This window comes from Ailuropoda melanoleuca, chromosome 4, assembly GCF_002007445.2.
Source record: "Ailuropoda melanoleuca isolate Jingjing chromosome 4, ASM200744v2, whole genome shotgun sequence".
NCBI classification, from domain to species: domain Eukaryota; kingdom Metazoa; phylum Chordata; class Mammalia; order Carnivora; family Ursidae; genus Ailuropoda; species Ailuropoda melanoleuca.
In genome coordinates this window covers 105,795,249-105,820,561 of record NC_048221.1, presented here as the reverse complement: position 1 = coordinate 105,820,561, position 25,313 = coordinate 105,795,249, and the positions used below count along the sequence as shown (strand labels likewise).

The 25,313-nt window shown below is 49.8% G+C and overlaps 1 protein-coding gene across 2 annotated transcripts in view; it reads left to right on the top strand.

Annotated features, from left to right (window-relative positions):
* REEP1 (receptor accessory protein 1) overlaps positions 1 to 24,805 on the top strand; it is a 79,586-nt gene extending 54,781 nt beyond the window's left edge. Inside the window, exons 7-10 of one of the 2 annotated variants that reach the window (XM_034659480.1) lie at positions 10,851 to 11,028; positions 14,861 to 14,896; positions 20,004 to 20,155; positions 22,460 to 24,805. In XM_034659480.1, the coding sequence (XP_034515371.1) occupies positions 10,851 to 11,028; positions 14,861 to 14,896; positions 20,004 to 20,155; positions 22,460 to 22,531 (438 nt within the window). In that variant the 3' untranslated portion in view covers positions 22,532 to 24,805. The remainder of the gene's footprint in view (positions 1 to 10,850; positions 11,029 to 14,860; positions 14,897 to 20,003; positions 20,156 to 22,459) is intronic. The other variant, XM_034659481.1, reaches the window with a different exon arrangement.
* The last annotated feature ends 508 nt before the right edge of the window (positions 24,806 to 25,313 follow it).

The following is a 25,313-nucleotide window of genomic DNA, read 5'->3' as shown; positions in this document are numbered from 1 at the left end:
GCAGAACCACTCAGGATGTCTACCATGTTGGCCTTCGTCACTCAACAGCCCATCTTCCTGGATTCCTCTTCCCCTGTGCTTCTCCCAGGACTGCTGCCTCACCTCACTGCACCTGGCAGATGGTTAGGGAGAGGACAACAAACAGAAGACGTAGAGCTACCAGTCCGCTGAGGAAGGGCTGGGAACTCTCGCAGATGTCTCTCACCCCTCTCTCTGTTCCACGTTTCCCTGCGGAGGTTATAGGTAGCTGGATGTCTAAGTGGGAAGAGAGAAGCCTGCCTGCTTCCCTGGTCTCTGAGAGGAGCCCGCTGGAAGCTCGGAGGTCTGCGAAAGCATTTTTAAGATCACGTGTGAACAGGAAGAGCTGCTCCTTGGCTGGGTGATGTGGCACCTTCTTGGTCACCTCTTCCTCCCTGACTCTGCTCTCCGGCTCGCTCCCTTCCTCCTCCCCTTGCCCCCCACAATGTTGGGTGGGATTTCTCCAGGACCCTATCTCGTTCCCCTTCCCCTTCCCGATCATCTCATCCTTTCCCTCACCTTCAGCTGTTCCCTGATGCCCTGGTTCTCAGATCGACTTCTCTGCGGGGGGGGCTCAAGTACAGCGTTTCTGATTCTCTGCTGAAGTTCTCCTCCCCTTGTCTCCTTGGTACCTTTAGTCAGTATTTTCCTAACTCTGAATCTGTTCCCTCCTCTGTGTCCCGTCTGTCTGATGACAACGAAGTCACCAGCCACCCTGTCAGGCCTTCAGGCTCCAGATCTCCTCTTTGCACTTCACTCTTCAAGTCCTGCCCATTTGACATCCCTTCCCTTTCTCCAGGCCTTCCCCACCCGCTGCCTTTCAGCTCAGACGATTGCAACAGCCACGCAAGTCTTCACTGCTCCTCTCCTTTCCCGTCTGAGCCCTGATGCCGGCTTTTCCGCCTTGTCTCATCTCCTTAGCCTTTTGGCTCCTCTTGTACTGCACTCACAGCACCACCTTCTGTTCTATTCTAGAAATAGCAACTCTGTGTGCTATTTCTAGACTTTCTTGTTCTAGGCCTCTCCTCCTGTTGGTCCTTCATCTGTCCCTGCTGCCACCTATTTGAAATCCTGTCCCCCTTTCAAGGTCAAATGCCACCTTCTCCATGGAAACCTCTTCTGATTCCAGATAGAACTGTTCTCTTGCTTCTAGGTCCCCACGTGGCACTCTCTTGTGATCATTTTAATTTGTGTCTTATCTGCATTCCTAGTAGGTGCTCAGGCAATGTTAAAGGAATGAAGGACTGTCGTACATTTTTTTAGCTGTGTCAGCTAATAGAGCAATGCTTAGCATCACGGGTGGGCCTTGGAGGTAAGCAGAGTCAGATTAAAAACCCCAGCTCCCACACTTGCTGCTTGCCTTCTGTGAGCCTCAGCTTCTTCGCCTGCAGAGTGGGCATGACCATGGTGCCCGCCACAAAACACTTATGAGACAGTGCACCTAAAGTCTTCGCAGAATGCAGAGCTCATACTAAATGCTTAATAAAGGTTGCCTATCATTCACTTCTCCTGTATGTTGATTTGATCTTGAGGTTGGTCATTATTCTGTTGAGCAGAATAAAAGAAACGTCAGACGCTGGCACTGGGAGCTATTTACAATTCAGACTGTTCTGGAGAGGAAGCTGAGTTTCCCTCTCACGTGGATCTAGACTCTCTTCCCATCTTTTCTCTGCTGTGTGGTAGTGTGAGCACAGTATCTGGTGCTATCTGGGGTCTTGTCTCAGTCCGCCTTGCCTGTGCTGGGCCCCCCGGGGCAAGCCACCCTCTAGCACTCGCGTTCACATCCCTCATTGCTCTCTGCCTGACTTTCCATACCGTTGTCTCCTCCTTCCCTTCTGCCTCCAGGTGTGTGGGTCCCTGGGGTCAGCTTACACTGTAAGCCCCTGCCCTCCCCCAGGAGAGAAGGAACGTCAAACGTGTGGGTTGCTAGAGCAGGCGGGAGCCTTAGATGCCATCTTGTTCACCCCTTACCTCACAGGACTGGACACTGAGACCCAGGTGTTGAGTGGCTCACCCAGGGTCACACAGCTATGAGGTGCCAAGCTGGGTTCAGAGTGAGACTTTGGAGTTCTCAGTCCAGCATTCCCTGCATCACTCCAAGCACCCCCAGACCCCTCCCCCAACCCCTCATCCCCCCATGCTGGGCGGACACTTCCTCACCATTATGTGCTTGGGTCACGTCACTTGCCCCGAGAACCCATGGCCGAGTCCCTGAGAGATGACCTTCTGTCACTGAGAATTTTAGAGTCAGTCACAGCCCTGGGTATTTCTCAGGTTGTCTGCCTGCTCTTGTGACCGTTCTATATCAAATGTCCCTTGGAATGAAGAAGGTGCACTAATATGCAAAAGGCAGCCAGCAAATGGCACTTAGGCAGGCTCCCTCTTTGCGCTGAGGCCAAGCTGGGGCAACACTTAAATGAGGTTGTGGTACATACTAGGCTGAAGGAATTTGATCCTATATACGTGTTACCGTAAGATCTCGTTCCCTTAAAACGTCATCACTTATGATGGTGTGGGCATATTTGCAAATACCACGGTAGCTCTACTTCTCACTAACAGCAGAACGGATGTGTCCCATGGATGCCCATCACCCTCCGACCCTCGTCCTTTCTCCCCCTCTTGTCCTTCAGCAACATCCCTCCCATGTCCCCTCCACTCCCTGCCCCGGAGAGGGATCTGCTACCACATCAACCTCCCCTCAGTGCCTTTGCCTCTCCAAGGAGGAAGCTTGCACAAGGCAAAGCTTCACAGCTGGGACTCGGGGGTGGACTTCTCCATGTGAGGGCAGGGACATCAGCTGTGTGTGGAGAGTCCTTCCTGGTGACCCCGAAACCCTATCCCCAGGGTGCGGGCCTGACTCAGATGGCCAGGCCACAGTGTCCTTCCCCGTCTGTCGTCTGTCATCTGTCGGATGATGCAGCCCGGGCTTCGCTCAAGTTCGAGCTCTTGCATGAGACCTTCACCAGGTGTTAGCCAGATGCCCTCTCTCCCTTCCCTGAAAGTTGGCCCCACAGTGTGTCATCTTTGTCATTTGCTGCCTCGTGTGCATTTGTGTCTAGATGCCCTGGGCTAGACTGTGAGCTCCTTGGGAGTAGGAATCGGGTATTGTGTTTCACATGCATCTTTGTTCCTCTGTGGGGCTTCACACAGAGCTTCGTAAACATTCCCTCTGCATCGGCTGCAAATGGAGGAAGGAAGAAAGGAGTGAGCGAGTGAGCGAGTGAGTGAGCGAGTGTCCTAGGTGAAGACGGCATGGCGCCCTTCAACCCTGTTTTGTAGGCTTGGTGCCCATGGTTTTTTTTCTTTTCCCCTTTGTCAGGTGGCTCGACTCTTTCATTTTGTCTCCTCTTTGGACCTCAGAGAAGGGCAGGTAACCCCGGGGAGAGGTGTGACTAACTCCAAACTGATCCAGTTGGGCAGAGAGGCCGGCAGCTTCCTCTGCCCACCGCCAGCCCGTGGTCTGGATCCAAGCCAGGTGTTTCCTCTCCCGACACCTGTGTGTGTATGTGTGCATTAATCCCAGAGCCAGTCCCACTTCAGCATCCTTCCAGAGCCTCTTTTTTGTGTTAATTTGGTAGCAATCTAACATATGATTAACTTACTTGGCGTTTTTTTTCTTTGCTTAATGCCCTGAGAATGAGTTGAATTTGATGATTGATACTATTGTGGGAGAAATCCTTTCTTTCTTTTTTTCTTTCTTTCTTTCTTTCTTTCTTTCTTTCTTTCTTTCTTTCTTTCTTTCTTTCTTTTTCTTTCTTTCTTTCTTTCTTTCCTTTCTTTCCTTTCTTTTCTTTTCTTTCTCCTTTGTGTTAATCTAATGTTATGTCACAATCAAGTCCCCCCATCTCCATCCAGCATGTCGAAAAGGAGCCTGCTTGGCACTGATGTGGAGCATGCGTGGCTATGGAGGTTAACTGTGTCGGCGAGCTGGGTACCCCTTTGGAAGGAAGCACTAACTCTTTCTGAATTACCGGTGGGCAATGTGGTTATGCTGGTGGTTTTGTTATCAGTTGCCTGACTCACTAAAACCTGTTGTCTTTGTTCTCTTTGTCATTAGTTCCAGGCGTCCGATGTCTGTGAAGGCTCTCCTGGAGCCTTCCCCTGTGACTTGGTGTGTCCCTCTGGAAAAGAGGACCTCATCAAGGGCTTGCAGCCAAGCTTAGCTGCTGTGCTGAGTCCGGGCTCTGTGGGCCCTAATGGCAGGGATCCTATTAGTGGTAAATTGTTTTCCTTGGAATGCCAGATTAGTAAAGGTCTGGGTTTTCCAGGAACACACCCCCTCCCCTGACTAAGAAAAACATCAAAACGGGCACTTGGCTGGCTCAGTCAGTAGAGCACGCAACACTTGTTCTCAGAGTTGTGAGTTTGAGCCCCACGTTAGGGGGAGAGTTTACTTAAAAAAAAGATAATTAAAAAAAAAAAAGAAAAACATCAAAACATACAGAATTTGGTGTGTGTTGGCTAAGTGGCTTTCTCGTTCCTTACCAGTTGAGGGAAAAATTAAAGATCTCAGAGTAATAGAAAGTTCAGTGACACAGTTTACCTCTTGAAGTCTTATTTTCTAAGAGTTTTAGCTAGAAAAAGAGATTGAAGAATCAGGAATGGATTACCCTCCCTTGTCCCAAGGAACTTCTGTGGGATTTCTGGAGCTTCTAGGAGCACCTCTGAAAGAGCCCCCCACCATGTTGTGTTGATGTGCCCAGAAAGCAGCCAACTGGGTCTGTGGAAACAAACAACATGTAAACAAACAACAATAACAAAACTGGGTAGACACACTTACAACATCATAGGGAATGAAGAGGTCAGGACTACAACAGATTATAAGTAAGAGATTTGTTCTCATGGAAGGCTGAGTATGTCTCCCTTTCCAGTCCCATGATGACAGGCTGTGGAGAGGGTCTCGCAGAGGTGGGCTGGTAAGGACAGTGCTGACATGTGGTATGACAGCCCCAGAGACAGGCTCAGATGTACCTGAAGTAGGCAGACCTTCATTCATGAAAGGGCCCCAGTTCTCAGCTTTTCCTACAGCACATATTCTACACTGAGTGTTGGCTGGGGAGGAAATTGATACAGGACTTTAAACACACACACACACACGCGCGCGCATGCTGAAATCTATTCATCCTTCAGAGTTACCATGGGAGAACCGACATTTATTCTAGAGATTTTCAAATAATTCTAGAAACTGTTATTTTATTTTATTTTTTAAGAATTTNGTATGTCTCCCTTTCCAGTCCCATGATGACAGGCTGTGGAGAGGGTCTCGCAGAGGTGGGCTGGTAAGGACAGTGCTGACATGTGGTATGACAGCCCCAGAGACAGGCTCAGATGTACCTGAAGTAGGCAGACCTTCATTCATGAAAGGGCCCCAGCATTCTTAGCTTTTCCTACAGCACATATTCTACACTGAGTGTAGAAATATTTTAAAAAAAAAGAATTTATTTATTTCAGAGAGAGAGAGAGATCACAAGCAGGGGGAAAGGATAGAGGGAGAAGCAGGGAGCCCGATGCGGGACTCCCTCCTAGGACCCAGAGATCATGACCTGAGCTGATGCTTAAATGACTGAGCCACCCAGGCGCCCCAGAAACCCTTATTTTAGAATTGCAGTCAGAGCCAGATAACGAGCCACAGAACAGGGTCATAGATTCTTTTTTTTTTTTTAAAGATTTTATTTATTTATTTGACAGAGATAGAGACAGCCAGCGAGAGAGGGAACACAAGCAGGGGGAGTGGGAGAGGAAGAAGCAGGCTCATAGCGGAGGAGCCTGATGTGGGGCTCGATCCCGTAACGCCGGGATCACGCCCTGAGCCGAAGGCAGACGCTTAACCGCTGTGCCACCCAGGCGCCCCAGGGTCATAGATTCTAAACTCAAAACTTTCCAGTTGGAATCTTGTTCAGTGATTTAATTTACCAATGAGGTTGCAAGGCTGAGAAAGACCAAGGTGACTTGGTCAAGGCCCCTCACAGCAGAGTTGAGACTAGGCTCTCGGAGCTGGACAGTGAATACATTGCAGTTTCTGGAAGCACCACTTCTTCCTTCTCTGTTCTCATTTGTTTATTTATTTATTTTTTTATAGTTCTGTGTCATTCTTTTTTGGTCTAGATGGCATTTGTCAGCATCATGCAAGCCCTGTATTTACAAAAATGGGATCCTCAAGGTGATCTTGGGAAAGTGCTGTGTTTCTGAAAATGAAATGGTAATGATTTCTTAAAGGTAATACACGCTTATGGTATAAAATCCTAAAAGCACAAAAGAGCGCATGCAGTGAAGAGGAGGCTGCACTCCTGCCCCTGTCCTCCTCACTCGTTCAGCCCCTTGACCCCTAATGTGTATCCGATAGAGTGGCAGACACCAAGGCTGCACTCGTCAATAAAACAAACAGTCTGGAGGGGAAGACAAACCAACGAACAATACCAGTAGTTAAATACAATTGTGTGCGATGCTGCAGAGAATCCCAGACTGCACTGAGAGCCTATGTCAGGGAGCTGAGCTGGTCAGAGAAAACTTCTTGGGGAAGTGCCAGCCATACTGCATTGAACCTAAAATGCTGTGGTTTCTAAGAAACATTGTTATCTTATGTACCACGAAGAACGAAAATATTGCCAATTAAATTGGGACGGAATGCTTTTGCACTTGGGATTTATATTTCTACTTATCGGAAGGACTCTTTCGGACTAGTTTAGACACAGAGTCTTTGTGTGTCCCTTTTGTACATACATTACAAGGAACATAGAAGCACAGTCAATTGGTCGAGGCCTTCCTAACTTTAGTTCTTCACTTTCTGAGTCTGACTCTTCTGAATCACTTCTCACCTGAGCTCCTCGGTATCCTTTTATGACCACGCTGTATCACTCTCTGCCTTCCAGAGCCCTGGTGATTCAGAGCTCTTGTCTCTGGGATTTTCATCCACGCTGTTGATAGCCATTCTGCCAGGTTGGATGCTGCCACTTTCTTGATCTTACCAGAGGTGTCCCTGGGATGTGTTTCAGACAACCGGGACTCGTATTTCTTCTTCAGGTGGTTCTAATGGTTTGGGAACACTCAGTTCAGTTGAGGTGTCCAGTCCATGCCATGGGGAATAGTCAAATGCATTCATGTGTAGACGATGACAGTGATGTCAAGACAACAATAATTGTAAGACACACCCCCATTTCAGAGATGAAAAAAGAATATACGTCTTGAAATTGATGAAAATCATTTACAAGAAGTCTAGGAGTAAGTGGGTGCTGTCATTATTCTAGTGAGGGAGTGATGTCAAGGCTCTGCATGGATGTTTCTGTGAGTCTCTTAGTCACAAGATGGCAGCTCCACCACGCTCAGAGGCAGAAAACAGGGAGCAGGGTCAGGCCTTTCTTCTCTCAGCAAGAGAAAATACCTTTCCCAGAAATCCCTTCACAGATTTCTCCTTCCACTGGGCAGAATTACATCACATAGCCATCCATCGCTACAAGGGAGATCAGAAAATCTGGGGTTTTTTTCACCATGTCAAGAATGGGGTTGGGGATGACTTTTGGATGGCCGACTAACAGGATATCCCACTGTGGGCAAATTCGTTTGAGATACAGTGAGTTAACCTGAAACACCATAGGACCTCTCAAAGGCTTTAATGTGGTAATGTGGCTCATTGAATTATGGAGAATATGGTTTTAAGCTTTAACGAACTTAGCGGATCCAACTTTATTTTCCCAAAATAGGGAGCCCAATTTTGCAGAGTACCAGTGAACACCTCTTGGTTGTTCCCAGAATAATAAACTGGAGGCTCTCCAGAGCAGAGCCAAAGTGGCAGGGTGGATTGGGGTTTGTGGAAAGCGAATGGGAATGAGGTTTGGAGAGGAGACTGAGCAGGGGTGAGCGGTTTACAAATGAGAGAGCCATATCAGTTCTAACCATCTCAGATTGTTTTGACAGATAAAGGCTAATTTGTTTTTGAGATCCTTGTATCCGTGCTGCTATGGTTTCGCCTGAGTCAGGACTCTGTTGATACAGAGCTGTGATTATCCCTTTTTCTTTCCTAACCTCTGCCACTCCCCGTCTTTATGATGCTAGTGATAGTGCAGATAGGCTGGCTGGCTTCAGGGAGTGGAATCTTGTGCTTTGCCCAAAAGGACGTGTGTGCTGCCCACTGCTGCTTGCTCTCAGATACACTGCTGAGCATTTGCAAGAGCTGGCAGACACATTGATGGAGTTCGTCCCTGGCCATTTACTGGGCTTGGGGTCATGAAGCCCTTCTGTGTCTTTTTGCCTGGACGTCGTCTTTTGATTTTTGTATGACAGCAGCAACTTGTGTGTCTCAGGCGGCAGCAGCATCATCACCATCATCATAATTGGCATTTTTTGGACACTCACCATGCGTTGGGCTCTATCATGGGTGTTGTATGGGCACACTCTCATGAAATCCTCACCGTGTGGATGCTCCTTGGCAGAGGAGAATATTGAGGAGGAGAGAGGTTACGGTCACCCAGCTGTTAGTGAGAGGACTGTAATTTGACTCTAGGTCTGACTCTAGAACCCGACTCTAGAACCCTTGCTCTCAATCTTCACTTGCTGTCGATCCTGGTATGGCAACTCTGTGTGGTTATTTGTACATTTGTCTTTTTACATTTTGTCTGAGATCGAGCTGTATTTTTGGTGTTTCCTAATAACACCTAGCATAGTGTCTTGCCCAGAGAACATCCTTGATAAATAATTGTTGAACAGAAGTGACTGAATGGGAGGAAGACTGAAAGTGAGCCAGCGAGTGGTCTTCCTGGGCTGAACCTAACACTGAATTACTCCATTGTCTATAGCAATATGCCCCCCCCCCCCCCGCTTTTCAGAATCCGGTTTTGTTCTTTAGTCCTCTCATTTCTTCTGAGTTCTTGATGTCACCTAAAATGCTTCTGAGGGAAATAATCGTGGGCCATCGGCTGATAGATTTTGGAGGGCATTATACCGGGCTGCTAGTCCCACCTGGGTTTTGTGGCACAGACTACCCAACTGTTAATGTCTAGAAGGTGAGCCCTCAGACCCCTTGGCCGCCATCGTGCAGGGGCTACCAGGGGGATTTCTATCTCTTTTTTACATCAGACACCCCTTTGCTTGGATATATAATTCTAATTTTATTTTATCATTTAAACAGTTTTCTTTTTTGCTGTTAGTTTCCTAGATACGTTTTTATATCTTTGGTAGGTTGAGAACTGATCTTTTTCGTATTTTCATGCATCTTTGTTTTATTCTGACATTTCTTCTAGACCTGTCTGGAAGCTCCTTTTGTTTCCCCCCTCCCATCTAGCAAACTCATTCTGCATTTGCTCCTTTATCTAACTGGCTCTTTGACTAGCCACTTCTATGGACTGCTCTGCTTTGCTGGCTGTTTTCATTGCCTTTTTTTTTTTTTTTCTCCTTAACTAAAATGAAAAAAGTCCTCCAAACCCTCTGCCATGTTGAAAGCATCCTACTAAGCTGTTGTGGTCCTTGTTTGTTTCATCAGTCCCACCCCCAACCCAGAGCCTTCTCGTTAGCTGTTCCCACTGATTTTGTGCTGATTCGTTGGTTCTGTTTAATCTGTTGTGCCTTATTGTCCTCAAGTCCTCTAGCCCTCAAGAACCACTCTTTCCTTCATTATCCAAATAGAATACCTCCCCCGCCCCCCCGTTCCCTGCTGTCCCACGTACCTAGGAAGTCTGCAGCCCCTCCAGTCTTTCTTTTTTTTATAATAATTTTTTATTATAATGCTTTGATTCATTTTTTTCCTATTAAACACGAATTGAGCCTAGTATTAGCAGGGAGATAGTGAGTGTGCGTGCACACACACTCTCCAGTATTTCTGACGACACCCAACTTCCTCCATTTGCTTGGTGGTTACTTGCCTATCTCCTTCTACTCAAACCCAACTCAATTCTCCATAACCCCAGTCCCCTACCAGACCCCAGCCCCCTCTCAGCTTCCTTCTCCCCAAACACAAGCTCCCTCTCCAACCCCTGCGGCACCCCTGAGGCAATGCCGCTCTCCCTGAGCCTTCCCTGTGATCTTTTTCACTTTGACACAGATTCTCTCACCCAGACAGCAGGGACGTTCCCCTTCATAAGTATAATGGATTGATCTTGCTTTCCCAAACAAAAGAACAGTTTTCCCCGGAGATGAATTCTGTGACTCTCTCAGAATATGAAATGGTTATAGTCAGCAGGGGTTTTTTTTTTAATATCATTTTTTTCCTCCTTCCTGATTTATTACCTTTTGGGTATTTTATGAAGCTCAAATGCGAGAGTGGAAGTAAACGTGCCTCATAAACGGTAACATGAACAGATAAGAGAAATTGCTGTTGTCAAATATTAAAAAAAAATACTGGCTGAATTTTATTTCCTTTGACAAGAGTAAGTACGGAGCACATAGATTATTAGGTTTTGCTCTTTCTGACCAGGTTCTTGTGTACTGGGAACTGAGCAAAATATGGCTATGAGGGATTTTTGTTTATGGAAAGCCAGAGAAGCAACAAACAAGCCCTCGAGAGCGGGGACTGCAGGCAGCAGTCATGTCCTTGGCCCTGGGTCTGTCTCAGGCTCTAGCTCATCATGCGGAGTGGGCGTCTGAAGGAGATAAAGGAGGCTGGAGCCAGACGAACAATTGCTGAGACCCACAGGAGGCCCTGGAACATTCCAGGCCTTGACCCTCTCAGAGCTTCCAGCAAGTCCACCAGGCGCCTGCCCCTCTGCAGAGTCCTTCGAGGTCTTGAGTACCACCTGGCTGACTGTCAGAACCCCCTCTTGGCCTTTGAGGTGTCTGCCCCCCACGACTGCCGGTGGTGTGTGGGCCAGGCCTGTGACGTGTGCCCCCTCCTGTGTTGTATGCAGGGACAGGGTGCCTTATCGGAGAGACTCCGGAGCTTCAGCATGCAGGACCTCACCACCATCCGGGGCGACGGCGCCCCTGCCCCCTCCAGCCCCCCCCCACCGGGGTCTGGGCGAGCCAGCGGCAAACACGGCCAGCCCAAGATGTCCAGGAGCGCTTCTGAGAGTGCTGGCAGCTCAGGTAGGTGTCACTTCCCTCTTCCCCCTTTCCGGTTTGGAGGCCTTGCTTTCACTGCGAGTGGCCCAGTCCACCACGCGGTGTGGAACCTGGAGTTGCCATCCACACAGATGTCTGTCAGGTCGTGCCAGGCTGGCCAGGAGGCAGAGCACCACACGGGCCAGGACGGATGCTGGCCTGGGGATGCTGATCGGGGGCAAGATTAGGCCACCTGCGCCAAAGGGTCTTGCCTGCTCCATCTGATGATCTGAGGGTTTGGGGGTGGTTGGGGAATAGTGCCTGAACCAAGCCTGGAGGCGACAGGCACAGCTGGGCCAAGGCAGCTTTCTCTGCTCTCTTCCTCTTGACCCTGTTCTCCCAGGAGGGCTTACCTGCACCTGAGTGTCTCCTCCTACCCGCCCAGGCTCTTGTGGTCCCTTTTCCCTTCATGAATGTCTCCTGCCTCTCTCTCTCTCACTCCGCCATCTCCTCCCATCCCTGAGCCCCCATTCACCAGTCACACCCTCAGCCATGACGTGCCAAGGGCCACACTAGCTCTGAGGTCTGATTCCTGCGGAGACCACGGCTTTACGGAAACCACACCTGTATCCCCGTGTCTAGGTTGCTTGTATTAGCGTTGGCCTGGGGGCCTTGGTAAACACGCAGAGTCCTGGGCCCATCCCCGGAGGATGAGACCCAGGTATGTGATGGTGTTGAGGGACCCACTGGTGTCTGACCCATTAGTGGGTTTCAGGCTTGCGGAGGGCAGGGGCATGTATTAGGGGCAGGGAGCTGGGCCAGGACTCATATTTTCCCAGACCATTCTGGAGAGATTCCAGGGCCCTTGGCTCTCAGGAGCTGAGCACTGCCGGGTTAATGGTGAAGGGGGTTCCGGGGCCAGTTCTGGATTGCCACCTTGACTCCTCATCCTTGGTGGAAAATTGAGCCTCACGGATGGGAATCGGACCACCCTTTTGGAGCCTCTGTCTGTGACATATGCCTGGTGGCTGCCCTGCTTGCTCTTAAACATAGAAACAGGGCCACACAAGCCACCTGGACCCTGACCCTGAGCTGGGAGGTGCAGCCTGCAGTGGGCAGCTTGGCCCCGAGCCTCAAGGACTCCACCTGACTTCTGGGGGTATTGGAAAGGGACAGGGAAAGAAGAGGTTCCAAGGCTGCCCTAGGAATGAGGACTCATGTGCCCTGCCAGGGAGAGGAGGACAGCTCAGAGCCAGGCCAGGTGTCCATCAGCTTCCTCCCTCTGAGGAATATCCCACTTTACCCTGGCCCCAGGTGTGAAAATTGTGGCTTTGTTTGTTGGAGGGGAGATGTTTTAACTCTGGCGGGGTTGGGAAAGTAGAAGCTTGGCCGTAGGGATGAGGATCACCTCGGGGAGGGGTAATCTTCTGAGTGAACCCTCCCCCGGGGGAATTTGGCAAGGAATCCCAGAAGGGCAGGCAGGAAGGGACCTCAGGATTGTTCAGTCTAACCCTCGGATTAGAAGAGACAGAGGCGCAGGGAAGGGAACTGTCACACCACTGATTGGCGTTCTCCTGAGGCCTCCTGACCCTGGGCCAGTGCCCGCTGGGTGCTCACCCCTTGACCATCTAGGTTTCCTTGAGCACCTACAGCTTCTGACCTACTGGCCACGGTCTCAGAAATGGGGATAGGAGCTGGAATTAGGTATCACTTCCACCTGTGGTCATGAAAACTGTTATTTGGAAGAAAAACAGACCCCAGTTCTGTGAGGCTCAGAGGGCAGAGCAAGAACCAGTGGGATAAAGTTGGATAAAGTTCCGGGGGAGGCAGCTGGTTACTAGCTGTGTGACCTGGGCAAGCTCTTACCGTCTCTGAACCTCAGATTCCGTTTCTGTACACGAGGGATGACAGTACCCATTTGCAGGGGTGTTTTAAGGATTCAAATAAGATAATCTGTGTAAAAGTCTTAGGCTCATGCCTGGTTCTAGGTTGCAGCTGCTATTATTGTTCCTGTTGTTATCTAACTCACCCATGAAAGCACTTTCTCATAGGAGAGTGTCCAGTGGAGAAATGGGCTGCCTTGCGAGGTCCCTGACATTGGAAGAGCCCAAACCAAAGTTGAATGGTCATGTACTGAGGCTCTAGGGAGGTCTTCCTGTTGAGACCTCTCCTTGGTGGGTGATTCAGAGCAGCCCCAGGACATGGGAAAGGGAGAAGTCTGGCAAGGTCTGAAGGTGATGGGAAGCATCTCCTGGGCTTGACCATTTCCCCAGACCAGCACCAGACAGACACGGGTTTGGGATGCTTTGTTTTGGTGCTGGCCCTGCCACCTTCCATTAGCAGCGATGCCCTCCGCCACACCCCGAGACGCAGGCTGAGCCCGTGGAGCTCACAGAGAAGCAGAGAACCCGCGATGCTGCAACATGACGCTACACGCCCCTGTGCTCGCCCTTGGCCACAGCACCTGTGATTCCCGGGGACAGAGAAGGGAGGTGCTGACCCAGCAGGGAGGGCAGGGACCGTGTGGCACTCGCTCCAGCTGTTCTGGGGCCTAAAATAAAAGTCCTCTCAGGAAGAGAGACAGGTGAAAGATGACCCAGCGCCTAGGGCATGGGGCAAAAGCGCCCGATCAGAGGCTCCGGGGCAGTTGGGGATCGAGGTGCCTGGAAGGAAGTCTGGCAAAGGAAACACAGCTACAAAGGGCTGGTGTCCCCTCCCTCCCCGGTTGTGTGGGCCTTGGACACCGGGCGTGGTCGGGTAGGGCCTGAGTCCGGGCTCCCATCCTGGCAGGGCGACCGTGGCCTGTGCAGAGCAGCAGATGCAGGGCGAGTGAGGCAGACATTACCAGCCAGTTGCCACATTTGTTCCCACTGGGCCTCGGTTCAGCCTCCGACCGTTTCTCAGAACGATACCCCAGGCGGTCACTACCGGAGAATTTGACCCAGGCACAGAAGAGGAGCACAATTCCCCTGAGCTTTCTCCTCTGAGAAAAGGGTACGGTAATCCCTACCCAGCCTATGTCTTAGGGTTGGGAGGAGAGCAAACAAGAGAATTTGCAAACCCCGGACAGGTGGCAGCTGCTGAAGGCAGCTTGGCAGCAGACAGGTAAGAAGCGGCGGCTGGACCGCATGGAGTTGTCTGCAGCCGTGGGAGGCAGTGGTCTCAAGGCACATCCAGGCAAATCTCCAAAACCTGATGCCTAGTGAGAAAAGGACAAAGCAGAGTGAGATATTATGTAACAGTGTATGTAAAATAAAAATACATGCCCATGGTATAAAATAAAAATATGGAGTTTCCAGGAACACATTGCCCTCCCTACAGAATTGCGTTAGACACCCTTTATTGAAAGCTTGGCGTTGAATCCCGGGAAGTGTACAGAGGGTGTTAAAAGAATGATCCTTGCCTTCCATGAATTTGGAGACAGTCAGCATGTATTTAGTAGGCACCTAATGTATACCAAGGCCCAGATGTGCACCTAGACCAGTGGAGTTCACAAGGCAACAGCCAGATGACTGACACTAAGCACTAAGCACTCTGGAGGGTCATCGGTCAGTCTGAGAATGTTTCCTGGAGGTCGTTCTGAACTGGAAGGCACCGAGAGGAGGGCTGTGTGGGCAGGTGCGGTGAGAATTATTTCTTCGAGGACGTAAGGACTGACCTCTGTGGGCCAGGCAAGGGCATTTTCTAGCACCTGAGAGGAAGCCGAATCTGGAATGCTCTCCTCCCCCACCTTGGTGTCTCTACAGAGACCCACATTCCCGGGACCCCTATGTTGAACCCACCGGAATCCCCACGCCTCACTGGGGCCTCCCTGTGTGCCTGGGGCTGGTTCCTGTCAAGTGAGGGATATCACTGATGATGTCCCCCATCCCCACAGTTTGCACCTGCTGCTCCACGTGCAGGACCCGGAAAGGTGAGTAAGCAGCCAGCCTCCGTGCAGCGCGCTGGACGCTCGCTCAGGAGAAGCTGGCGCCTGAGCTGGGGGCTCCCTTTCAGCTGCATAGTCTGTGGGGAGGAGTCAGGGGGTTGGCTCCCTAAATGACAAGCCTGTGTTATCTTACAGCATCTGCAGCCTACGAATTCAGGAGCTGCTTAACTAGGCGGTTCTGGGTCAGGGTCTATTAAGCGTTGTAGTCAAGATGTCGGCCCGGGCTGTAGTCGTCTGAAGGCTTGACTGAGCCTTGAGGATCCACTTCTAAGAGGGCTGTCTCGTGGCTCCTGGCTGCAGGCTCAGGTCCTTACCACACATCTCTCTGGGGCTGCTCGAGCGTCCTTACGACATGGCGGCTGGCTTCCCCCAAAGTGGAGTGACCCAGTAGAGAGAGGACACGCGGGAAGCCACAGTGTGTGGAAGTCACACACACACACCCCCCCCCGCCTTCTTCTCTTTCTTGGAAGGGAGTCATGAGATCGAGCCCACACTCAGGGGGAGGGCAACTAATCTCCACCTCTTGAAGGGAGATGCATCAAAGAACGTGTGGAGATATTTTAAAACCACCACCGGGTCATATTTCCTGGTGCTCCGGAGATGAGGACACAGGAACTTACCCAGGTCCTCTGAAGTGACAGAGCCCCATAGTTCCAGGGGCTTGGGTCCAGGTGCAGCCAAGGGAGCCCTGGTCCTGCTTTGCCACTTACTAGCTACGTAACTGTGCGTGAACCACCTAACCACGCTGAGCCTCGATTTCCTCATCTTAAAATAGACGTAAAGATCCCACTCCCCGCCTCACTGCGTGGTTGTGAAAATGTCTGTGAAAAGGCTTTTTGTTACAGCCCCGAGCAGCCAGGAAACCTCAGGGAGCAGGGAGGCTCCCGGGGTCTCCCAGTCCTGGACGGGGACTCCTGCTCCTGCCCTCCCTGTGAGCGAGTGATGGCTTGATGCAGCCATGGTCACCCCGCGGTTGACCATGTTCTCTCCTGACCTGCTCCTGCTGTTTCCCTAACCTTGACTAGACGCATGAGGGACTGGAGGTGGCTCTGGCCTGACTCAGCTCCCCTTTCACCCGCCATGGAGGGCGCCCCCCCATGGAGGAGCTGCCTTTGGCTCCAAGGCAAAAGGCCACCCCACCTGCAGCTGCTGGCTGGCGTGAGAGGAGGAGGCAGGCACAGTCCCCCTACTGCCTGTGCTCCCGGCACTGGGCTGCTGAGGCGTGGCCGTCCCTCCCACAGTGGTGAGAACAGAGGGCATGAGCTGCATTTTAAGAAGTGTCCTGTTTTCCCTTCATTTCTTCATTTGTAAGAATTCTCTAAGGCTTTTGAAAGTCTGTATAAGACCTAGGGGTTTTGGAGACCATAAGCCCAATGTGAAGTGACAGTCAAAAGAGTTCTGAGCAGGGGGAGAGTGGAGACCAGTGTCCTCCCTGGGGGCTCACTCTGGCCAGCTCTGTGTGCCTCAGAGGCCTCCCAGTCCACATCAGAAACAGCATTATATATATGTATTTATCTCGAATGACGATGTTGCACACTTAAAACTAACTTGTTATATGTCAATTATATCTCAGTTTTAAAAAGGAAGAAAGGAATGCAGGGGCTGCATAGCAGTGCTAAAGGCACTCCTTGGACCTGGTGGACGCACTGGTTCATGGGAAACAACCTCGAGGTCCCAGCAACCTCGGGAGACTGTGGTTATTTCCAACTATTCACCAATTTTGAGTTTGTAAATTCCGTGAGCCATTCTGAAAGCCTCTAATTCTGGGATATTACCCCTTGGGGGACCAGGGAGAAGAAAGCTGCCTTGTCCTGCATTCCTTCTTCATGGGACTGCTCTGTGCTGTTGTCTGGGAAGTCCTCACCCTTCGTGACCGCTGATGGTTTCCAAATCAGAGGCTGCACTTCCAGAGCATTGAAACAGAACTGCGGTTGACTGCAGGGATTTAGTCCAGTCTGCTCTCCCCAGGCCCTGCGGGGATGGGGATGTTGGGGACTGGGTAGTGGGCCGGGCTGGGTGGGGCTTCGGGCTGTGGTGACTCTGCTCAAGCTGTGATCTGGGAGTCTTTGCCCCAGCCCTCTCTTTCTCGGGCCCTCTGACACCCAGTGCCCCAGAGTTCTCCCCACACCTCCAGTCTCCCTAAGGTCTGCATGCAAGGAACCAGGTTTGTCTACACCCGGTCCCTTTGTGCTGGTGGGAAAGTCCCTGAACTCTGCAGGCCTCAGTCCCCTCTTCCTAGAGCGTGGCCATCTCTTCAAGTGAAGGGTGCAGGCTGTGGAGCGTCAGCAGATGGTGTTGGGGGGCTGGAGGCTAGCTCTGGTCAGTGATGCCATGGGAGAGGATTTCAGGGGGTCACAGACGCTTTGGTCAGAGGGCCCCTCCTGGTCCCTTGAGATGATTTTCATCTTTGCATCTCAGACCCCAGAAGAACATTCTCTCCCCATTTCGGCTCCATTCCTGCCCTTCTGTCAGTCGATTCCCTGCTGTTTCTGGAAGGGGTCTCTTTCTATTATTATTATTATTATTATTACTATTACTATTATTATTACTATCTCTCCTTCCTGCCTGGCTGTTCTTTCTCCTCCCTTTTCTCTCTACCTGCCTTGATATAATGTAGACCTCAAGTCTGTTTGCTCAGAATTAGTCATAGAGATGTACTTTTTTCTTTAAAAAAAATCAAGTGTGTGGGACATCATTTTAAAAAGCAAAGTCATGCCTTTTACTCCCCTATTGAAAGAGAGAGAGAGAGCATTGCATTGGCTTTGAGTGTGGCCTGGGCTGCGTGTTTCCTCCGGGCAGCGGCGGGAGCTGTCCGAGGTTTCTAGCGTGAGAAGGGAGGGGGTGTACGTCTGTGCGTGCACCTGTGCGTATGCACGCACGCTCACACGTGTGTGCATTTCATCTCCGGAGATCCTTTCCCTAATAGGATATTGTTTTCTTTCTCCTCGGTGGCTGTCGGGGACGCGGATGTAAGTGTTCCAGACGGGCGTGCTCTTCTCAACACGTTTGCTGGCTTCCATTAATGGCTCCCACTAACGTGTGCTGTGTGGGATGTGTTTGCTAACCTGGGGGTTGTTTGGCACTGGGGGAGGGCAGGGGAGGGAGAAGGCCTAGGGCTTGGTGCAGACGCATCTACTTAGGCCTCCAAGGGCTCTGAGACTCGGCCAGTTTATTCCTCCTTGCTCTCCCCACAGAGAGAAGAGGTGGAGCTGCTTGCCAGCCTACTTAGTCCTGCTGACACGTTTGCTAATAGAGTGTCAGCCTAGGCTGTGGCAGGCAGCAAGGACTCCTGCACTTTCCTAGAGGCCACCCAGTCTTGGGCACTAGGGTGGCATCTCTGCAAGCTCAAGGCCTTGGCTGCTGTCATCTGAGGTTTGAAGGTGGTGGCTGTGGCCATGAACTTGCATGAGAGTCACTACCCCCAAAGGTCATGTCTGGGAGTGATCAGAGTATTAAAGGGTGCATAGTAATGGCACAAGGAAAGCCCTGGACCAAGATTTGGAGGGAACAGAGGCACAGACTCTAACCAGTCCCCAAGCCCGCTCCCAGGATGCAGTTTCATGCTGGGGCGGAGCTCGCCAGGCTGCTTCTGTGGTTTCTGCTCTAGTCTGAGGCCTTTTGGCTCTAGGCAGGTCTGTTTCTTTTTCCTCCTGTCAGGCAAGAGGTATCTGTGTCCAGAAGGAATTTCTCTGTGGATGGTGTGAAGGTCTGACTTGAGATGAGAACTAAGCTCTCAGATGATGTCAGGATTCCACCTAGGACGGGACCAGAGGATAACCTAAACCCACCTACCCTACCCCCCAGGTGGGGGGATGCACAGAGCAAAAAAAATCAAAGGAAGATTAGTGATCTAAGTTTTGGCCCTTACCAAGGCACTCATTGTCAGAGCAGGCCATTGCCAGCCTGCAAGTCTGTTTTGCAACTCCCAGTGAAGACAGCTTAGCTCTCGTGCTGCCTCCTGCTGGCCGTTGGGAAGTATAGCAGCAGTACCTGGAAAAGCTGCTCAAGATTAGGTTCTGTTCTTAGTTTTGCTTAACCCACACCTGGTTAAGTTGGCTGCTGTGTTACAGCCTAGCGAGTCCCTGTTGATGGGGGAAACACATCTGGTGGCTCACTGTGTTTTTAGGAGCAGTAGCAGGGTGTTCCAGAAGGAGTTCTGTTTTCTTTCTGCAGGCCTTGCAGTGGTTGACCAGATGATCTGAGGGCTCTTACATCTACAGTCTGTGATTCTAGGTAAAAGCAATATATGAAACATAGAGGGCTAGCTCTTTGAGTGTCAGATAAGCTGGGCATGTGCAGGAGATATTTTATATCTTGACTGAAATAGGATCACCTGGCTAGATGACATGGATATGCTTAAACTTTGAACGTTTTAAAAAATGAATTAATTCTGGAGTTTCTCCTGTGGACTTAATCAAGGTAGACTAAAGCAGGAATCTTGCTGTCATCTGGGGGGAAGGGTATTCTGAGGTTCTCTCTCCACTAGGCTTCCTTGCTTCTCTGGGACTTGGCCTTTGAAATGAAAATCTACGTAACTTTGCTTAAGCTTCCCTCCTCAGGCTTCTTAGCATTTGATATCCTGTCTCATAGCCTTGGAGCTGAATATGCAAATGTTATGCATTGTCAACACAGCTTGCCAGTGGAAGAGAGGAAGCAGCGAGACCCCTCTGACTGAAATGAGTGCAGCTACTCATTCTAGAAGAGATGCTTTCCCTGAGCATTCTTTGGTGTGGCATCACAGGTCTCAGCCACAGGGTTTGACAGCTCTCAGTTAAGGCAGAGTCCTCCTTCTCCTGGGGCGGTGGTGCCCCCATCTCCCTTGGTAGCTTATCAGTAGGTTCTGGAGCCCTGCGTGTTCCTGTGCGCAGTGCCTGCTGGTTTCCAGTGGCACCCTCACAGCCCAGGACCGCCCTGCACGGAGGCCCAGAGGATGCTGGCTGCTTCTTCAGACACGGGGACCTCGGCTGTCCTAACAGGCTTGTTGTGCCGTGTGCCTAACCCTGACCTTGCCTGCCCTTCTTTGCTCCTTTCTACACTGATCCCTCCCTGCTGTACTTTGTCTCCCTCGTGTAGATTGTAAATGGACATTAAGTGGTTGAGGGAGATGTGAATGAGGGTGGTGTGAAGGCTTGGGAGCCCCACCAGGTCCAAAACCCATTGGCATTTTCGGACGAGGAGGAGGAAGATCTGCTGGATTTCATGTACAAGTATAAGTCACTTCGGAAGACGGAGTTCCCCCTGGAGGTACACGGTGTCTGCGGCTGCGGGTTGGAGTGTGTGTTTGAGATCTGGGGGTCCTAGGAATGGCGTTCTTGGGGTCCCTGGCATCTATCGAGTGCCTGGGGTAGAAAGATCTCTCTCCATCAAACAAACAGGACAAACGACTAGGTAGCATCCAGATACTTGCCAAAGGGCAAAAAAGACTCCGCTCATTTTATTTAGAAATAGGAGAGGTGATATAGGACCTAAAATAAAATTTAAAAATTAGCAACCACTAACCTAAGATGATAGGTGAATGAAAAGCAACCCAAATATGTGTTTTAGGGGAAGAAAACATGTTATTTGACACATTTCTATAAATGAAGCTGTTCATCACTGTATCTCCAAGACACAGCATCAGTGCCTGGTACAAAGCGGACACCGATAGAATGTTATTGAAAGGGCACAGCCCTCTAAAAGGACCCAAACCAAATATACCTGATAGATGTACTGTGGCCAGTTGTGGATGTGGATAGAGTTTTGGCAGCAGGAGGGCCAAGCCTAGAGCCTCAGGGGCCTTGCTTTGTGATGTGGATAGAGAGTCCCCAGCCCTGGGCCCAGGTACGTGGCTGGCGTGGCTGGCGGAACTAGGGACTCCCAAGTCTTCTCTACCCCTCACGTCTCCTCTCCTAGGTCCCATCTACTGAATACTGTGGCCTGAGAGTCCATCTGAGGCAAGCTGGGAGTCCCCCTGTCCTCAGTGTAGGGACCCCTGTGAGACTTAGATGAGGGAATGCGCTGAAATGTTCCGCTACTCATGCACCTTGGCCTATCGACCCCTTTCCGACTAGGACTGTGGTTATTAGCAGTGGGCAGACAGGAGTTCACCGGATTCCTTTCCACAGTGGGGCACACATGGGTCAGTCTTACAGTTAGAGGTGTTGGTAAAAGATGTTCTTGGTTTGGTCTCTGCTGAGGCAATCTATCACAGCCTGGGCAGCCCCATGATGGGGGGAGGGGCTCAGCTCTCCCAAGGAGGGGGCCCAAAACATTGTAGGATCTGAGGGTTTGTGCCATTTTGGTTTGGTTTTGTTTTGTTAAAGCTGTACAAGCTGCTTTACTGTTTGCTTTAAATAGCCCGAGACAGGGAACTAAAAGTTAGGTTTCTCTGATTGTTCTTTTACTCTGTGTCCAGACGTGGCTGGTAAACATTTCCTAGTCAGAAAGGTGTCCTGAGGACTCTGGATGTGGAAGGCCAGAGTTTTCTATTTCCTGCTTTGTTCTCTCCCTTTCTCCCTCCCTCCTTTCTGTGTGCCTTCCAGGCACTGAGCTACTTCCTGGGAAATGGTGAAGGTGGGCCTGCCCCTGGAAAGTTCACCGTGAGGAGGGGGAGACAGGGACAGAGCAAGCACGCTCTGCCACGGGCGCAGCGTCCCCTGATGTCGTCTTGTGTGCAGAACACTAGGAGAACAAAGAAAGTGACCCTGGGTATGTGTGTCTGGGCTGTGGGGAGAGGGGCTCAGGAGTGATTTTTGAGCTGGGTCCTAAGGAGGACTATAAATGGCAAGACAGAGAAGGGAGGGAAGGGCTTCAGGTCAGAAAGAATAGAGGTGTAGAAGGGTGCCATAGAAAAATAAGTTAGTAGAGAGAAGTGGACAGAGACAGGGGTTGAAGGTAGCTTGGGGTCAGTTGTGTTACTGCCCCCCCCCTCCCCGCCCCTGGCCTTGAGTGCTATGCCAGGACAAAAATTTGCTTTTCTTTCATTGTATTAGTAACTTCTGTGATTTGTGTGTTCCATGGAAGGAAGGCTCCCCCCTTGACAGCCATTTGTAGGGGAGATGAGGTGGAACCCTTTATCCTTAAGGACAGTGTTTCCCTTTGCTGTGTGGCTTGCTGTGCATTAATGGATTTCACATCCGGAAAGAGGACTGGGAACTTGGTGATGGAAATTTTAGACCTATACCTGGAAACACGAGGCTGGTTTCCAAAGGAAGTAACAAAGACAAGGGAAGAGATGGGGAGGCATTTCTCTGTGCTGAGTCACTTGTTGGGGTCATTTTGCTCCCAAGGCGGAAACAAGAAAGGTGTGTCGTCCTTCTGTGCAACCATTTGCTTGGGAGACCCAGGGACTTAGGAGAGTATGAGGAGGGATGGAGGCGCCTGCCTTCTCAGTTGGCTCACCATGGGATGCTTGGGATGTGACCCTGATTCCCAGCCGGCCGCCTCCCACACATGTGCATGTGGCCAACGGAGCTGTGTCTTTCAACACAAACCCACACCAGTGCCTGCCTCAAAAGGTTCCACGCATACGCCAAATTGAGGGATGCCTTTTTCTGTTTTCTCTGCCAGGCACCGCCTAGAGTTCTTCGACCCCGCTTTAGGAAGAAAAGTACCTCATCCTCAGCCACCGAAACCACGTGAGTGAGATGAGCCAACAGCACCGGACCCACAGAATGTTTCTTCTCTGCCTTAAAGAGCTAGTCACTAATAACATAGAAATCCGCAAGCTGGCGTGCTTTGTGTGTGCAGCCTCACAGACACAGCCTTTTCTCTCTCCCCTCTTACACTTTGAAGATTTTTATTTTCCTTTTCTTTATGTTGCTGGGGAGAGGCTAAAGGGAATGGTAGTGGGGGGGTGTGACCTTTAAGTCTGAGGTTAGTAATTTTCCACAATTGGATTGTCAGCAGTGTGTTTTTAGAAATATAAGAGATCACCCTCACACTGCTGAGATGTACATTTGTAATTTATTTGTTGCATACTTCGTTTTTAGTCCTGTAAATGCAAACTAAGCAATTTTTAAAAACTTTTTTGTTGTTGTTGTTCTTGGTACTAATACTTTGGACTATGATGTACATATTTATGGCTTTTGGCTTAATCTGATGGACTCGCAAGGGCTGCCAGAGGTTCTGATATGCAAGAAAACTGCAAGATATGTAAAACATTATTTTGATTCTAGAGAATGTCTCAGATGTGCTTCTAAAACTTCTAAATACAACTCCGGTAGAACATCCCTTTTCCTGCAGGACGACGGTCCGTCTTCTTCAGACAGATGTTTAGTCAAAACACCAGAGATGCTTAGCAAGAAGAGACAATATTGTAATGACAGAGATGAGTGTGATGAGGCCAGGGGAGCAGCCCAGAATAAGAGAAACCACAAGAAGCTTGTCTCCCCCTGGATTCTGGATTAAGAGCTTCTGAGTCTTTTCAAGGGATTCACCAAAGCCTTAGGCAGGTGGCTCACCCTTGGTAAAACTTCCTGGGGATGTGAACTCACAGGCCTGCTGAGAGGAATCATTTTGAGTGTTCCAAAAGTGCTGGATGAATGACTGTTTCTGCTTCACAGTAACAGTTCTGTGACTTATTTCCCCAGGGAGAGGAGCCTACGATCTGAGCACCTTGATTAAGAGAACACTAAGCAAAAGCCAACCAGTCCACCCAACCCAAACCAAACCCAAAACTATGTTTCAGATATGCCATCAAATACGTCTGAGACGCCTATCAAAATGCTGGGTTCTAGAAAGGTTTCAGAGGTTGAGATCTTTATGGACTGACTTGCTGCTCAGCTCCCTGGGCAGCCGGGGCTCACACCCTTCTGTTCCCTTCCTGGCTTGTGCAGAATGTGAGCGAGAGAAGTCGCACACTCATGGGCACTCCGTGTCTTACTGGACGTCTTACGCAAGCCGGGATCGCTTAGAATAGAGCACTAGCTGAGGGAACTCTCTACTTAGACTGAGAACTTTATCAGAAAAGAGCAATCTGGTTTAGGTAGCATTTTGGCCTGAGCTATCTCCTCTCGCCTTGGAGAGCTGAGCCTAAATGTAGGACTTGTATAGTTGTGCTTAGAGTTGGTGTTTTCTTTCAGTGTAATGCATGCAGTGGTCACAACCCAGTCACTTAGAATACTTGGATTGTGTTTGTTCATAGATATGCCCTGAAGACTAGAGAATTAGTGTTACGTACCACATAGAACATACTGTCAACCAGCTATGAACAGCCCAGTTAAAGACTGTTTGCATTACTGAGCTATGTGAACACGCATCAGTAGTCTTTACTGATGACACACTGGCTGGATCTTAGCCACCCGAGAAAGGGTTTTTCCGAAGTTGATTGTTGCCAGATACGAATATTTAAATCCCTTCTTCCCACAAGTACCCCGAAGGTGACTTTGCAATTTACAACAGGATTTAGGAAAAGCAAATTTGTGGTTCAGAGGGCTCTTCATTGTCTGTGCCCCACACCCACCAATACCTAAACCCTTTAGGGAAGACAGAACATCTGTTTCTTCAAGCTCACTCAATAGTTCCAGAGGAAAAATATATGCTTTAAATGTATTTACCTGTTAGTTGGGGGTACCCAGAATTATCAGAAACAGCTTCACTTCAGCAGCTTTTTAGCAAAATTTTTTTTGCCAAAATATTAAATGCCTTTGGCAGCAGAGATCCTTCGTGAACAACCTATATTTTCACCATTTTACAATGTAAAGTTTTAACAAGTACAAGCTACCAAGTTTGCACTCAACTATGCCAAAAACAAGTTTGAAGCACTCTACTCTCAGACACGCTGTATTACTTCTCATTCAAGATTTAAAAAATATAAAGGTATCCAAACTGCTGTCTTAATGTAAATGTAACTAGTTTTCCTTCAAGTGTTGATTAGGGAGTTGGTTTCTCTCTTAAAAACACTCACTGTACAAATGAGAGCAGCTGTCATATTTCTGGCAAAATGTGTTTACTTATCCAACGAGCTGTATATTTGTGTATGGACTGACATAAAATGTGAATGCCTCAGTGTACATGTAGTGGTGTGCTGTTCTGTCTAGAGGATATAACTGAACATTTTTAATTTGCTGATTTACAGACACAGGCTGTTTACAAAATGCTAGCTCGAAAGTCTGTAATTTTCATGGAATAACTTTTAGTTTTTTGCCTTTGGGCACCTCTTCTGTTTCTGAGGAGGTGAGATGCGGGGGTGTAATCCCTCCTGGCTTTGCGTGAATAGCTTGCTCACTTCACTGGCCTCTGAAATGTATGTTCTCTACAGTAAACTGTCTGTGTGTTTGTGCTCCCAGTGCTCGTCCACCATGGTCACAGCTGAGTATCTCCCCAGTCCTCACCTTGAACAGTATGTGACATGGCAAGGGATGTGCTTCCTTCTCCAACAGCACACTCAGAGAGCTGACCTTCCGATGGTGACTGTGCACTT